The 15,813-nt window shown below is 57.9% G+C and overlaps 1 protein-coding gene across 7 annotated transcripts in view; it reads right to left on the bottom strand.

Moving 5' to 3' along the window:
• Positions 1-259: 259 nt before the first annotated feature.
• The window catches only part of SIPA1L3 (signal induced proliferation associated 1 like 3), a 260,408-nt gene continuing 244,854 nt past the window's right edge, over positions 260-15,813 (bottom strand). For 6 of the 7 annotated variants that reach the window (XM_044759866.2, XM_044759864.2, XM_070498190.1 and 3 more), the window contains 6 exons: positions 15,221-15,386; positions 14,574-14,823; positions 12,059-12,202; positions 5,030-5,165; positions 3,759-3,840; positions 260-2,363 (listed from right to left, as the gene is read on the bottom strand). In XM_044759866.2, coding sequence (XP_044615801.2) covers positions 2,220-2,363; positions 3,759-3,840; positions 5,030-5,165; positions 12,059-12,202; positions 14,574-14,823; positions 15,221-15,386 — 922 coding nt within the window. In that variant the 3' untranslated portion in view covers positions 260-2,219. The remainder of the gene's footprint in view (positions 2,364-3,758; positions 3,841-5,029; positions 5,166-12,058; positions 12,203-14,573; positions 14,824-15,220; positions 15,387-15,813) is intronic. The other variant, XM_044759869.2, reaches the window with a different exon arrangement.

The raw sequence follows: 15,813 nt of genomic DNA, 5'->3' as shown, positions 1-15,813 counted from the left end.
CTGGGTCTGGCTGTCGGGCCGCCGGTACGGGACTTCCGGGGGACAATCTCCTGCTTTTTAACTTAAGGACTTTGACATTCCGCGTGATAGATTTCTGTTGTCTGGATTTCGAGGAAAAGAAATTTGCAAGGCTGGTGTTCCCGGGCTCTTAGGGAAGTGTGTGTGTGTCACAGTGCTTGGGACGACGGGGACAGGGAGGGGGCCCACGCTGGACCACACCCTCTCGTCAGTGACTCCAGGCAGCTGCCCAGCTAGTGAGCACACGAGCCGTTTCTATGAAACATTTATTTCCTTTGAAACCTCCAGAAACATGCCAGAAAATCTCAAGACAGGAATAGGAAAAAAAAAAAAAAATAAAAATAAAAAATCCAAATGAAACAAATCAACACATGAAAAAAATGCTCCCGCTCTCTTCAGCCGTCAGATAGAACACCAATCTCAAATTAAATAGATTTGTTTTGCAGAGATCCTTAAAAAAAAACAACAGAAAACAAAACCCAAAATCATAATTTACACTTGTCAATGTACACGATTAGGTCCCCAAAATGATTTGAATGATCTGAAGAGGTGAGGAGATGACTTAAAAAAGGGGGGGAGGGTGGTCTCCAGGTTAGGGTCCGAGGAGGGGGGGTGGGGTGATCCTGGAGAACCTTCTGGAAAAGGGGGTCCAGGGAGAGGGGCAGAGACGTCACAGTAGTTGGCCAGGGCTGAGGACCGAGCTGGCCCCGCCTCACCCCCCGGGATGGAGGAGCCGGCAGGGCTGAGGGCTCCCCGGGGCGGGGCTGCGGGCAGAGGGGGATGGCAGGGGGGCACAAAGGGGCGCCCTTTGCTCTCACCCCTGCTCATCCAGCCTGGTACCTGCCCGAGTGCCTCTGTCCTGTGTGGTCCCCAGAACCCCCTTCCCTGAGGTTTCTGGCCCCAAAGAGAAGGCGGTGGGATCTCTGGACAAGGGCTGGCCGCCTGGTGCTCCCAGCGTGAGCCAGGCCCGCACAACCTCCTGCCTGGTGGCTCCCCCTAAGGGAAACCCGCCCGCCCACCCTGTCTGTCCCTCCTAGTCCTCTGTGCAGCCCCAGCCCTCGGGGGACGCGCCTTGATCCTCAGCTGGAGGTTGGGGGGATCCACAGATTGTGGCCATAACGACTTGTTCTGGCGCAACTCTACATGAAAAAATAAATATATATATATTTTTTTGTTTTGTTTTTAAAGGAAAAAAAGAAACTCTGTTTCCTGGGTGAACAGTGTAGTACCACACCGGCCTGGCTGCTGGCCAGCTGCCCCTTATTGCCTTTAGAGAAGCAGCACCCCGTGGGGGCGCACGGGGAGGCCACCCCGGGTGGGGGGGGCCTGCGAGCCGGGCCGAGAAGGGCAAGCAGACCCGGAGAAGAGATGAAGGCTGTCTCTCTCCAGCCCAGAGCTGTCGCTGCGTGGTCGGGGCCGGTGAGGCTGGGGGGCTCTGCCCCGGGCCTGGTGGGCAGCAGCTGGAAGTGGAGGGGCCCAGGCGCCGAGGCTGCTGGCGGGCAAGGGCCGATAGAAACAGACCGTGTAAACGGTCCCACGTGTGCAAAGAGGGCGCTCCCTCCGAGACGCTGCCTCTGGATGCTGGGATTTCTGCTCTCCATCCTGGGACCCCCAAGAAAACCACTGAGCCTCTAAGAAAGTGCTCCTGTCTGCTTTCGGAAGGATGGGGTGGGAGGGGTCATGTCCGTGCTTTTTGGAGCAAGGGCACTGTTTCCCCTGGGGCTTCCTCTGCTCCGGGGCCTCGGGGAAGGACGGTGGCTTTCACGCTGTGACTTTCATGCAGCCCAGACTCTGTTGTATGTGGGGAAGCCAGCTGGTCGTGAACTCCTGGAGTGCTGAGGTCTGAGCCTCGCTCCTGCCCTCCCTCCCCTTCCTCCAGCTTCCGATGGCTTGGTCCTAGGAAGAGGCTGGATGGGGAGGGCAGGATGGGCCCCCGGGGTGTTGTGGGCACAGCCCAGCCCCCAGGGAGCGGAGACGGGCAGTTCAGAGGGAGGCCTGAGACCATGTCACCCTCTGGGGCTTGGGGACCATGAGTCCACCCTGGCCCCCAGCCCCGGTGAGGCCTGGCTCAGGGCCCACTGCCGTCTGGGGTTTCCGTGTCCACCGGGAGGACGGCAGGGCCCTGGCTGGGTTCTCTTGGTCACGCCTGCAACCTGGAGCGAGCTGAGGGAGAGGGGAGCAGGGGCCGCGGCCTCTCCGTCTCACAGGTCCTTCTTGTCCCTGCAGAAGATCTCAGCGAACTTGCGCAGCTGCTCGCTGGCGGCCTGCGACTCCTCCTGCAGCCGCTGGTTGTTCTCCCGCAGGCTGGCCACCTCCGACTGCAGCACGGCCTTGTCCTGCTTCTCCTGCGGGTGGGGCCGGGCATCAGCGGGCGGCACAGCCAGTGGCTCCCGGGCTGGGGAGCCCCGGCTCGGCTGTGGGATAGAGCCAGGCTGCCAAGGTTCCCATCCCAGCTCTGCTTCTCGACAGCTGAGCAACCCTGGGGAGGTCGCTGCACCTCTCTGGGCCCTGGGTCCCTCAGCTCTAAGAGGGGTGGCTGAGGTTTCTATGAGGACATATATGCCAACCTCTTGAGACACAGCCTAATGTGGAGTAACCGTTCGCCAAACCCCACTGTCATTATCGTCACCTCATTTCACCCTCACAGCCGCCCAAGGACTTGGGGACTGCTGTCACCCCCATTTTCCCGGAAGAGCAGGTGTGGAGCTGGGAAGTGGGTGTGGGGCTGCCGCACGGGCTCCACGGCCTCTTCTGAGACGCCCTTCCAGGATCACGGACATCCCAGGGCAGTGACTTGTCCGAGGTCACACAGCATCGAGCGGTGGGGTGGGGCTGAACCCGGGCCCTGGAGTCCTGTGCTTGAGACCCGCACCTTCTACTCTGCCACTATTTGCCTTTCACCCCAGAGTACATAAAACAACAAGTCGGCATCCTCTGACCTCTCTCCTCCCTCTTCCACACCCTGGAGATGAGGATGCGGAACAATCCGGAAGGTTGCCTTCTGCATGCCCCTCTGACTCGTGGATGGTAAACATTTAAGTGTGTGCTGTTCCAGGAAACAGTGCTGCTGCTTGCTTAGTTTTTTACTTACTAGACTTCTTTTGTATGTTGGTAAATATACAGATTTCTGTTATTATTTTAATTGGCTGCAGGATATTCCGCTGCATGGGTGTCCTGTCATTCACATAACTTTCTCCTGTGAAGGAACGGCTGCACTGGCTCCAACTTTTTATTGTTAACAGTGCAGCAATGAACATCCTGCAATTACATTTTTGATAAATATTGTCCAGCTGCCCCCCAAAAAGGTTGAGCCAATTTATTCTCCCTCCAAGAATGAACGAGAATTTCTCCGTGTGCTTACCAGCCTTCACTTTTTTTTTTTTTTTTGGTGAGGAAGATTGGCCCTGAGCTAACATCCGTGCCCATCTTTTTCTATCTTGTACGTGGGATGCCTGGCACAGCATGGCTTGATGAGCGGTGCTAGGTCCACACCTGGAATCTGAACCTGCAAACCCTGGGCTGCCGAAGTGGAGTGCATGAACTTAACCACTATGCCACTGGGCTGGTGCCAGTATTGTCACTTTTTTCTCTTTAGTCTTGACTACATTCAAAGGTGGCGGCCTTCCCTGGAATAGAAGGGGTGGGTTGGGACATGGGCCTCAGTCTCGCTGGCCCCCAGAGCGTCTGGAAGTGGAATGGGGAGGTGAGTGCCACACGAGGCAGCTGCCTGGTCGCCTTACCTTCTGGAGGTCCGTGTGCAGCTGCTTCAGCATCACCTCCAGCTGGTACACCTTGCCTGTCAGATCCAGGGGCGGCTCCTCGCTGCAGGGACAGGGGACAGGGTCAGGCCCAAGGCCCAGAGCTAGGAGGAACATGGGGCACAGGCCCCTCTGCCCCCAAGGTTCTGGGGAGTCCTCTCCTTGCAAAGCCCCGAGGGGCGCTGGGAGGAGCAGCTCCGGGGGAAGCCGGAAGCCAGCCCTCCCGCCACGCTCCACTCAGCGAGGGCAGTCTGTGGGTGAGGCTGGGGTTGTGGGAGCACTGAGGGATGCACACAGCCGCTGGGGGTGCGGCGAAGCGGGGGCTGCAGCAGATGAGGAGGGAGGCAGGGGTCTCGGCCCAGGGAGCGGGGAGCACTCGGCCCTCCCGCCCCCCCAGCCCTTCCTCCCGTCACAGTCCTGGACCTTGGGGACCAGGGGTTGCAGGGGAGGTGGAGGCGGGGGGAGGAGGTCACCAGTTTAGGGGCAAAGGGGGCGAAGGTGTGTGCCCAGAGGCCACAGGTCCTCCATTTCTGCCCCCTCCCTGTCCCCACCCCGGCTGCAACAGCACTGGCAGTCACTGCCTAGTCCTGCCATCCCAGGGGCACAGCTCTGGTGGGGGCTGAGTTCTGCAGCCAGTGTGGGAAGCCAAACCAAGAAGAGAAAAGCCGCCCTGGAACAGCGCTCACAGCGCCCGAAGCTCAGGGCCCGGCCGCCGGGCACGGCCAGGAGTGCACCTGAGTGTGAAATGCACTACTGAGATCCAGGGACGTGCATACACGCCCTGCCCATTCTCTCTCCCGCTTTTTAATTCTAGTCTCTGCCACTCGAGTGCCGACAGACACATAGCACTAAATGGGAGGAGACAAACGCACAACATTTGTCTCTGTCCTCCTGCCCCCGAGAGCCTCGTGAGCAGGGCCTGGGCCGGTCCCCAGAGAGCCCAGCACAGGACCTGTGGGGCGGGGGAAGGCAAAGGGCAGGCGAACGTTTGCATAATTGAGGAATCCGTGGAGGAGACCCAGGAGCAGACAAAGGGGAAACTGAGGCGGAGAGCGGGGGCCCGAGCTGGGCAGACGGTGGGAGGGGCCCCTACTGTCAGTGACGTGCGAGGAGATGCTCCTGGCTTTGCCTGGCGGGTGGCGGGCTGACTGCAGCACCTGCCTCCTGCCCGGTGTCCCTCTTTCACTGCACGGGCAGGCCGCCTCCTGGGCCTTGTGTGGCCGGGCCCCTGGGTGCACCCAGGGAAAGCTCACCTCATGGTGGGGGTGGTCCTGGGGGTCGCGGGCCCCCTCTCCAGGCTCAGGTGGCTGTGGACAGCACTGTGAGCAGGTGGGACGTCCGGGCTCAGAGCTGGGTCGTTGAGAGAGAAGAGCGAGACGGCTCTTTGCACTGCCGGGGAGAGAAGGGGGAGTGGGGTTGGCAGGGCCCCCAGACCAACAAGCCACGCCTCCCCCTGCACACCCCCAAGACATTCCCCATGCCACTTCTGTGAGATCGCGCAAGCACCTGGGGGGGATTCTTGCCAAAAAACCAAATAAGGAGAACCAGCAAACCCCACCCTGATTCGGATCCTTCTAGATCCAATGGCCACTTTACACCCAACTCAAGGCACAGAGGAATGAGTGAAATGACAGTGTGAGGAAGGACCCAACCCAAGTCAGCGCCAGTGACCTGGTGTCATCAGTGAGTCAGTGGACCGGGTCGAAGCTGGCTGGTGGCCAGGTGGGGGTTTGCTACGCTCTAGCTCTGAGCGTGTCTGCGAAATTTCAAAGGAAAAGTGCAGCAGAGAATATCGTGTATACGGGGGGAGAAGTCACGGGGGGCTGCCAGTTAAAGCGGGGATCCCTGGATCCCACCACAGATACGTGACGCTTTGGGTGCGGCCTGAGCACCTGCATTTTTAGCTGGACTGTGAGGTGATCGCCCTGTGACGGCAGGAATTGCTGCCCTCGAAAAGCGGGTCAGGGAGCCCCGGGGCAGCTGGACAGGGGACCACGTGGACGCAGGCAGCAGGCAGGTCTGCGCGTGTGCCCCGGGGAGAGGGCACCGCCAGGGGCAGCGCACACACACCGCCAGCGAGCAACTGTTTACATTTCTGTGCGTAAACAGCAGCACAGTAAAACCTGAACACCCTTTCCTTAGACTCTCCAATTATTAACATCTTGCCACAGTGTCTCTTTCTCTCCTTATCGGCGTGTGTGTATATTTTTTCCCTTAATCATTTGAGAGTAAACTGCCAACGTCATGGTCCCTTCAATACACTTCTCAACGTCATGGACTTCACTACACTTCTCCAAAAAGTAAGGACACAGCACACTATCACATTCAAGAAATTTAACATTTATACCATACACTGTCTAATAGAATCATCTTAAAATTTCCCTGATTCGCTAGTATCCTTCATAGCTCTTGTGTTCTGCCTTGGATTTAATATTCTCTTTGAAAATATTTTTATATGAACAACTTCAAACGTGGCCCCAAAGCAGAGAAGATAGCATCACGAGTCCTCCTGAACCCATCACCAGTTTCAACACACCCTGGCTTCCCCCCCAGCATTTCTTTGCTGTTTTTTATTCTTCTGATTACTCCTCTCCTTTACTTTTCTTTTTTTTTTGGTGAGGAAGATTGGCCCTGAGCTAATGTCTGGTGCCCATCCTCCTCTATTTTTTATGTGTGATGCTGCCACAGCATGGCTTGATGAGTGGTGTGTAGGTCTGTGTCTGGGATCTGAACCTGCGAACCCCAGGCTGTCAAAGCAGAGTGCATGAACCCAACCACTACACCACCAGGCCGGCTCCTCTCCTTTACTTTTTAAAAACAGTTTATTGAGTGGCCAGCCCGGTGGTGCAGCAGTTAAGTTTGCATGTTCTGCTTCGGTGGTCTGGGGTTCGCTGGTTCGGATCCTGGGCGCAGACCTATGCACCACTTGGCAAGCCATGGTGTGGGAGGTGTCCCACATATAAAGTGGAGGAAGATGGGCACAGATGTTAGCTCAGGGCCAGTCTTCCTCAGCAAAAAAGAGGAGGATTGGCAGATGTTAACTCAGGGCTAATCTTCCTTAAACAAAAAAACCAAAACAGTTTAGTGAGGCTGAATTCACATACAGTACGCTGCACATGTGGAAAGCGTCTAACTCGAGAAGCTGTGAGGCACGTTACACACTCTGCGCCTCCATCGCCATCCTCAAGATCACGAACATACCTACTCCCCGGGAAGTCTCCTGTGCCCTTTTGCAAGACCCTTCCCCCAACTGTTTCCTCAATTTAAAACAACTCTGTATTTTGAAATAACTAGGTTTACAGAGGAGCTGCAGAGATGGAAGAGACTCCTGTGTCCCGTCCACCCAGCCTGCCCCGACGTGACTTCTCAGATAACCGGGACACTGTGAGCAAACTAGAAACTGACACCGGTCCCCATTATTCACTCAACTACACACTTTCTGCGGGTGGCACCTGTTTCCCACCCGCGTCCTTTCCCTGACCTGGGGTCTCATCAGATCCCATGTGGCACTCAGTTGCCACATCTCTGGGTCTCCTCCAACCCGGGACAGTTTTTCAGCTGTCCTTGTATTTCGTGACGTTCACACCCAAAGTGTCCTGGTCAGGCTTGGTGGAATGTCTCTCAGGTTCGGTGTGTCTGATGTTTTCATGGATTTGGGGGAAGACGAGACAGGTGGTGTGTCCCTCTCAGTGCACTGTACCAGGGGTCCATGATGTCACGTGTCTGGTCGCCGGCGACGGTGACCTCGCTCGCCTGGTTACGGTGCTGTCTGCCCACTCTGTCCACCGTGAAGTTACTGTTTTTCTCTTTCCATACTCAATTTGTTAGAAGCGGGGAACTAAGTCCAGCCCCCACTCAAAAGGAGAGCAGAAAAGCATCTGTGGAGTGCACAATAATCCAGAATATTCTGAGGCAGACACTGAGGCTATGTCAGCATCCTTCTTCTGCTGAAAGCTTCCCCACGAATTTCAGCACTCATCAACAATCACAGTGTCGTCCTGAGGATTCTCTGCTCCCCCTGTGCCTTCTAGATTTATGAATTGGAACCCTCCTGTGACCAAGAGTTGCCGCGTTACCCCCATCTGTGTATTAAGTTATTTACTTGTAAGAGAATGGACTCGGGTATTCATTTTATTCCTCGGGTTATAATCCAAGACGACCGCTATTGATTTTGTCGCTCAATCCTTCCACCGTAGGCCACCGGGAGCGCTCCAGGTTGGCTCCTGGGTCCCTTTGACACGCCCTATCCCCTTTTATTTTTTTTAGCCCTTCCCTATTTTCTGATACCATAGAACGTGATCCCCTTTACTTTTTTGTTTTCTGGAATATTTTAAAGCAAATCCCAGACATCTCTGTATTTGTGTTTCACCTGAAGAAACATCACTAAGTATCTCTCCTGTTAGTTTTTTTTTTTTTTTTAACAAAACTACTATGCCACGGACGCACCTACCCAAATTAACAATAACTCCTTTAGTCTTTTCCATTTATTTTTATTGTTTTTTTTTGAGGAAGATTGGCCCTGAGCTAACTGCTGCCAATCCTCCTCTTTTTGCTGAGGAAGACTGGCCCTGAGCTAAAATCCATGCCCATCTTCCTCTACTTTATATGTGGGACGCCTACCACAGCATGGCTTTTTGCCAAGTGGTGCCATGTCCGCACCCGGGATCTGAACCAGCAAACCCTGGGCCGCCGAGAAGCGGAACGTGCGCACTTAACCGCTGCGCCACCGGGCCAGCCCCTAGTCTTTTCCATTTAATCTACCGGCACAGGATAACCCACATATATCTTCACTAAAAAAAATCAAACCTTACAATGAGCTGAAGGCACCATGACTCCACTCCCGGACTGGCCCCCTCCCAGCTCCAGGGCAGTAACTGCCACTATGGTATCCGCGTTTCCTTCCAGGCCTCTCTGCTGCGCCCCCCACCTGCCTCCCCCCCCTCCCCCCCGTAACCTCCATGCTGTCACTGCGCTGCATTTGTTAATTTCATAAAGGAGGAGGAAACAGCTCCCTGGGCGACTGACGCACAGTCTGGGTGAGGACCCAGCGCCACCGAGCTGGCTCCCTGAGCTTTCCCACCCGTGGGTGCGTTTCCCACAGACACGGGCAGGAGGGTAAAGCGGTGGCTGTGGGGTGCGGAGCAGGGGCAGGGCCCTGGTATAAGGGCCCATGGCTGGGTGGGTCAGTGTCTGGACAGCTCTGCCTTCCCCAGATGGCCTCCGGGTCTCCAGGGAGAGGCCCGGAGCTGGCCATCCGCCTCCCGCGGGCACAGGACCAGGATAGGATGCCGGGAGACCCGGGGGCAGAAGCCGGCCCAGCACCTGGCCCCACTCCCTGCATTCCTCCCGGGACACAGCCTGGCCCGCGCACCCCATCCAATCAAGAGCCCTGGGCTGGAGCAGACCCTGCCCACTGCTCCGGGAGCCTGGGGAGGGAGGGCCCCTCTGCGGGCCCCGTGGAGACCTGCAGGGGATGCTCAGTAAAGGCCCTCAGACCCCTCCTGGCTCCCAAATCTCGGCAAAATCCCAAACATCCCAGGGACACACAGGCGTTATAAACGGTGAATCTATGTAAACCCACTTAATGCTCAGAGCCCCCTGCAGGGCGGGACTAGGATCTGACTTTACAGATGGGCAAACTGAGGCCACAAAAGCCAGCCTGTCACCCAGCCCACCCACCAGCGGCAAGGCTGGGGCTCGGACCCAGGCCGCAGCTCGGGCTTCCTTTCCAACCCCTGGCGATCCTCCCTCCCTCAGGAGACACCGTGTCCTCCACTCTCCGGGCCCCGTACTGCCTGGACCCCAGTCCTGCACAGCCTGACAGTCCTGGGACTTATAGGCGACACGCGAAGTCCTTGGGCCACCAGCATCCAGTCTGTGGAGTCAACCAATGAACCAATAAAATATTCGGGGTTCTTGTTTCTCCAGGAATCACCCCTGCTGCCCACTGTGGCCTTCTGGACGGCGGGGGAGCAAGAGGAACGACGCCAGGCCAGATGGGCCATGACGACGGTCACTGGCTCACACCGGGGGAAGGCTGTCCCCACACCCCGGCTCCCGGGAGCTGTCGGCCAGAGGAGGGGCACTGTCAGGCTCGGGGCAGGGACGGCCAAGCCGCCCTCCACAGGGGCCTGTACCCTGCTCACGCCTGCAATGCACATGGGGCCCTTCCCTGCTTGCCCGCCCCCCGCCCCCGCACCGTCACGCTCCATCCCCGCAGTCCTGTGAGGGCAGGAGGCGCCAGGAGCTCCCACTGCACCTGTCTTGTTAGGAGAGGCTGAGCGGAGTCCTCAGAAGCTGAGGGCCACTGAGTCCTTTCCCTGTAAACGGTCTGTTCTCTGAACAACGGAGGGCTGTTCAGGCGTGGGTTCAAATCCTGACCCGTGTGTCCTGGCCAGTTGACTCTGGCAGCCGAGCCTCGGTTTCCCCATCGGTAAATGGGAATCCTAACACACCCCTCAGACTGGATGGGAAGAGCTACTGTTTGTAAAGCGACAAAGTGCCGGCTCAGGAGGGGCTCCTGCTGCACAGCTGCCTCCTCCAGGAAGCGCCCCGAGTAACCCTCTCCCCACTGAGGGAGTCAGGCCTCCAAAGGCTCAGATCCACCCGCAGCACTGGGCTGCTGCCCGGCAGCCCTGCTCTACTGGTCCCGGAGCCTAAGACTGGGGTAGACCAGAGGCCCGGCCGGCATTCTCTGACCATTCCCCCCTGCCCGGTGGCCCCCCTGTCCCCCCGAGGCCTCACCGCCACAGCCTGCGGCCAGGAGAGGCTGCAGGATGGACAGAAGAAACGAACGAGAGCAGATGAGGAAGGAAGCTTCCTCTGGGGCCTCCTGCCACATGCGGACGGCTCAATCGGGGCAACATGAAGCACAGGCACCCTCTGCATCTGCACTGACGGATCCTGGTCTGCCAGACCCATGCTGGGCACCCAGTGGTGACTGAGGCAGCCCTGGGTCCTGCCCTCCCAGCCCGATGGGGAGAGAGACACATCATGAGACAGTGACGGCCCAGAGTGGTCAGGGCTGGGATGGGCACAGCACAGGAAGGGGGTCAGGGCAGTGGGATCACAGGAGCAGTGCCTGATCCAGATGGGGGATATCAGGGAGGGCTTCTTGGAGGAGGCACAGCAAAGGAGTGGCCTCAAAGATGGAAACGTGAGCCAGAAGAACATGCTCGTGTCTGTCAGGGATCACCCTGAGTCCCACTGTACAGATGAGGAAACTGAGGCTCAGGAAGGTGAAGCTGCTCGCCCAAGGTCAGGTGGGAAGGAAATAGCAGAGAACGCTAGCTGTTCCTCAGGATCGGTTTCCCGTTTTCCGTAATAACTTAATCCCACATTTTAGCTGGGCACATGGCCTCATCTCCCAGCCTGCCTGCAGCTAAGTGTGGCTGTGTGTGATGCTCTGGCCAATGGAAGTCAGCACAGGAGGAGGGTGAGGCTTCGGGAAGCATCCGTAAGGGGAGGGGATGTGTCCTCTCTCCTGCTGGTGGGAGCTGAACTTGATGGCCAGAGCTCCAGCAGCCATCTTGGACCATGAGGATGACACCCCCCCCCCCAACCCTGCCCCCCAAAATGGCAGAGCAGAGGCTGGAAGGAGTCCAGGCCCTTGTGAACTTGTGGAAGTGCCACACCAGCCCCAGAGTGCCCACCCCAGGATTTTTTTTTTGGTAAGGAAGACTGGCCCTGAGCTAACATCTGCGCCAATCTCCCTCTACTTTGTATGTGGGACGCCACCACAGCATGGCTTGATGAGCAGTGCCATGTCCACACCCGGGATCCAAACCCATGAACCCCTGGGCAGCCAAAGCGGAGCGCAAACTCAACCACTAGGCCGGTCCCCCATCCCAGGATTTTTACCTCCACAAAACTTTGCATGTTTCAGTTATCGTTAATTTGGGTTTGCTGCCAGTTGCAACCAGAGCAAATTTAAACACAGTTTGGATTATGGCAATGTTGCCCTGTAATAATACAAGGTACCGTCTGTTGAGGGCTCGTTCTGTGTCTGACATGTTTCACACACAGCATTTCATATACTCCTCACTGCGGCCCCGGCAGTGGGAACAGTCACATCCCTGTTTTGTAGACAAAGTCACTGGGGATCAGAGAGATGAAGACACCCGCCCAGGCTGCACAGCGAGCAAGTGACAGGGTAGGACGTGAAGCCTGCTCCCCAATTCTGGGACTCAAATGCGTCCCCCTTCAAAGCCCCAAGGCCCCTCACTGATCCTTCTGAAACGGAGAAGGGTAGGGATCCGGCGGGGCTGGTGGAAGGCGCCTACCTTCGTATGCCTTGGCTGCATTGACCAGGCTGGACCACTCGAGGCCGGCGGCCGTGTCGGGCAGCGGCATCATCCCGGGGTCGAGGCGCCGCAGCGGCCGGTCCCGCCCGTCAGCCAGCGAGAGCTCCGAGGCCGAGATGGTGGCTGGCAGGGAGAGCAAAGACGGGGACGGTGAGGACGGCAGGCGAGACGAAGCAACTGACATGTCAGGTTCCACTTTATACCCGATTGTTACAATATTACACACAGTGAGATAAACACGTGATCTTTATTAGATGAAAAACACCAGGGAGATGCCCTGCAGGGTGAGGGGAGTCACATGCTCACATGGGTACAATTTAATGAGGGTGCGAGGGGAGGCCTCGCTGAGAATGTGGTGTCTGAATAAAGCTCTGAAGGAGGGGAGTGAGTGAGCTGGGGGATCCGTGGGGGAAGAGCATTCCAGGCAACTGGAACAGCCAGTACAAAAGCCCCGAGGCATGAACGTGACTGTAGGTTCAGAAAGATGGAGGAGGCCCGTGCGGCTGGGACAGAGCGAGAGGGAGAGAGTAGAGGGAGGTGAAGTGAGAGAAGTGACAGGGCTGGCCGTGTGGGGCCTTGTGGGCCACGATGACATTGCCCCTTCCCGTGGAGCCACGGGAGGGCTCTGAGCAGGGAGGGACGTGACCTAACATGGGTGCTCACAGGCGCCCTCTGGCTATGTGTAGGGACAGACGTGTGTGTGTGTGTGTGTGTGTGTGTGAGACGTGTGTGTGTGTGTGTCTGTGTGTGAGACGTGTGTGTGTGTGTGTGTGTGTCGCAGTGGGGGGAGCAGGGAGACGGAGAGGAGGCTGTGCTGGTCCAGGAGGGAGACGAGGGCGGACAGCAGCAGGCAGGGTTGTGGAGGGACAAGTGGGCAGATCCTGGATCTTTTTTTTTTTTTTGAGGAAGATTAGCCCTGAGCTAAGACTGGCCCTGAGCTGAGATCCGTGCCCATCTTCCTGTACTTTATATGTGGGACGCCTGCCACAGCGTGGTGTGCCAAGCAGTGCCATGTCCACATCCGGGATCCGAACCGGCGAACCCTGGGCCGCTGAAGCGAAACATGTGAACTTAACCGCTGCGCCACCGGGCCGGCCCCTCCTGGATCTATTTTGTAGGCAGAATGAGAAATGTTTCCTGGAGAGTGGGTGTGGGTGTGTGATGGGGGGGCCCAGGATGTCATCGAGGTTCTGGCCTGGGCAGAGTGGGAGACCGCTGGCACTAAGGGAGACAGGGAGATCTGGGTGTGGGATCAGAAGTTTATTTCTGGAGGTGCAGTGTGTGGAAGCCAATCGGACCCCCACCAGGAGCCAGCGGCCGGGGGGCCCCAAAACACCAGGACAAGGGATATGGACCCAGACACTGGAGAGCAGTGTACCAGAGGCTCCTTCTAGATGATATGGGGGGCCGGCCCGGTGGCACAGTGGTTAAGTGCGCATGTTCCACTTCGGTGGCCCGGGTTTGCCGGTTCAGATCCCAGGTGCGGATATGGCACCACTTAGCAAAAAGCCATGCTGTGGTGTGTGTCCCACATATAAAATAGAGGAAGATGGGCACAGATGTTAGCTCAGGGCCAGTCTTCCTCAGCAAAAAGAGGAAGATTGGCAGATGTTAGCTAAGGGATAATCTTCCTTGGGGGGAAAAAAAAAGTAAAAATAGATGATACGGGACCTCAACCAAAACCCTTGGGATGGACACATCTCTGAAGTCACGATCTGTTTGGATCTGAGAAAGCTGTGCTGATGCTGTATATTCCTAACACCCCCAGAGAGGTTGGGGAGGACCCCATAGTTGACACCCCAGTGTCTGCGGGGAGCAGTGATGGCTGACACTGAGTGGGCTAAAGGACCAGAAACAGCCTCATGGCGGCCCAGGTTTGGGTCTCGCCACCCAATGAGTTTGGCCCCAGCTTCTGTGCTGCATTTCAGTTTCGGAGCCTTTGGGGTCATGGATAAGGGACGACAGGGTGGACAAAGCCACGGCCACCCCCAGCCAGCGCTCAGCTTTTTGATGGGGCTGCGTGCACGGTGCCCCTTCACAAGGGACAGCCGGTAAATATCTGAGGATGAACAAAGGGGTGGGGGAGTCACACCCCTGCACCCCCCACAAGAGGTGGCAGACTTCGGGTGAGTCAGCTAAGTCAGTGAACACTCATGAAGCAATCTGTCTGGTGCTGGAACCAGGAGTGGGGAGCAGCAAATAGACACCCACCCTCGGGGCCCCACGATGAGCTCTCCAGTCTGATGTCCTCTCTCTGGTCTCAGACGACCCCAATCCTTGGGCGCTCTGCATGCTAGGTGATCCCTAGATGCTCGGCTAACATCCCTTGCCCCGAGGGTGACACTCAGTGCCCAACCATCAGGGCCCCCCTCCATGCTCATGTGCCCCCCAGATCCCTCCCTCAGCTGACACTGACACCAACAACCTCCAGTGGTGATGCCCCCACTTCCCAGCCCTGGGGTCGCCCCCTGCCACCCCCAGAGTCCCGGCTCACATTTCTTCTCGGGGAAGCCGTTGCCGGGGGCAGGGCCCGTGCCAGGGCCGCCGGGGCCGGGGGGGTGGGGGTGCTGGTGCTGGCGGCGGGCGGGCAGCGTGCTGGAGGGGAAGGCGCAGGTGCCGGTGAAGAGCACGTCGCTGGGCAGCCCGGGCTCCAGGCCGGCAGGGCTGGCGAAGCTGGGCTCCCGCCGCCCGCTGCACAGGCTCTCATCCGACAGCGTCCGCTGCAGGCTCTTCTGTGGCGACTGCTGCCGAGACAGGGTGGACGTGTGGCGCGTCACAGCCTGGCCATGGTCACCGTGCTCTGAGATTTCTTCCCGGCCTGGTCATCAGTGGCGTTTACGCACCCAGCGTCCAACCCTGTCCCCTTTCTGGTCAAAGCACCCTGGTTTCCCCCTGGGGATACCACCTCCCCAACTTGTGGCCCACCAGGTTCTGGAGGGCCAGCACCGCCTGCTCCCTGGGCCCCAGGAGAAGGACATGAGGACCAACGACAGCGTCCTTTTCTGGCCACATGTGGTACTATTGGGATAACTTCCCCACGAGCCCGCCCAGGCCGGTTCACACTGATTCTGTCCCGGAACCATGTGACGTCCTGACTCCGTAGGCAGCTGGCCGCCTCCCGCCCCCGGCCCTGCCACGTACGCCTGCCTCCCGCTCCTGCTCGGGCGCCAGGTTGTCCATGATGATGAGCTTCTTCAGGTCGTCCTCGATGGTGGATTTGTAGTTCTTCCGCGGGGAGCGCAGGTCTCGGAGAGATGCCCGCAGCCGCGGCTGCCCGAAGACGTTTTTCGTGTTGGTGTCCACCTGCCTGGAACGAGAGGGTCGGGTCAGGGGGTCTCGGGCAGGCTTGAGTGGCTTCTCCAAGCTGTCCTGACCCGAGAAGGCTGGCTGCCCTGGGCGAGTGGCCGCAGCCGTGTCCACTTCACCTGGCGGAGTGCGACAGAAGCGGGACTCTGCTTGTCCACTCGTTCCCTCAGCCCACAAATACCTCCTGGGAACCTTCTCTGGTGGGGGGTGGGGCGCGGGGTTCAGCTGTGAACGTGGAGCCAACCTCCAGGAGGGGAGACCTACAATGAGCAACTGAATGGAAAGGGAGACCCCATGAGGTGCGGTAGAGAGAAGGGTTTTGAAGAAAAAGAGAGCTCGGTAAGTGGATAAGGAGCCACAGGGATGGAGGATGGCCTTCCTGAGGAGGTCACCGCTGAGCAGGGTCCTGGAGGGAGGGAGGGAGCCAC

This window comes from Equus asinus, chromosome 26 (assembly GCF_041296235.1).
Source record: "Equus asinus isolate D_3611 breed Donkey chromosome 26, EquAss-T2T_v2, whole genome shotgun sequence".
Classification (NCBI taxonomy): domain Eukaryota; kingdom Metazoa; phylum Chordata; class Mammalia; order Perissodactyla; family Equidae; genus Equus; species Equus asinus.
This window is presented reverse-complemented; position numbering and strand designations above follow the sequence as displayed.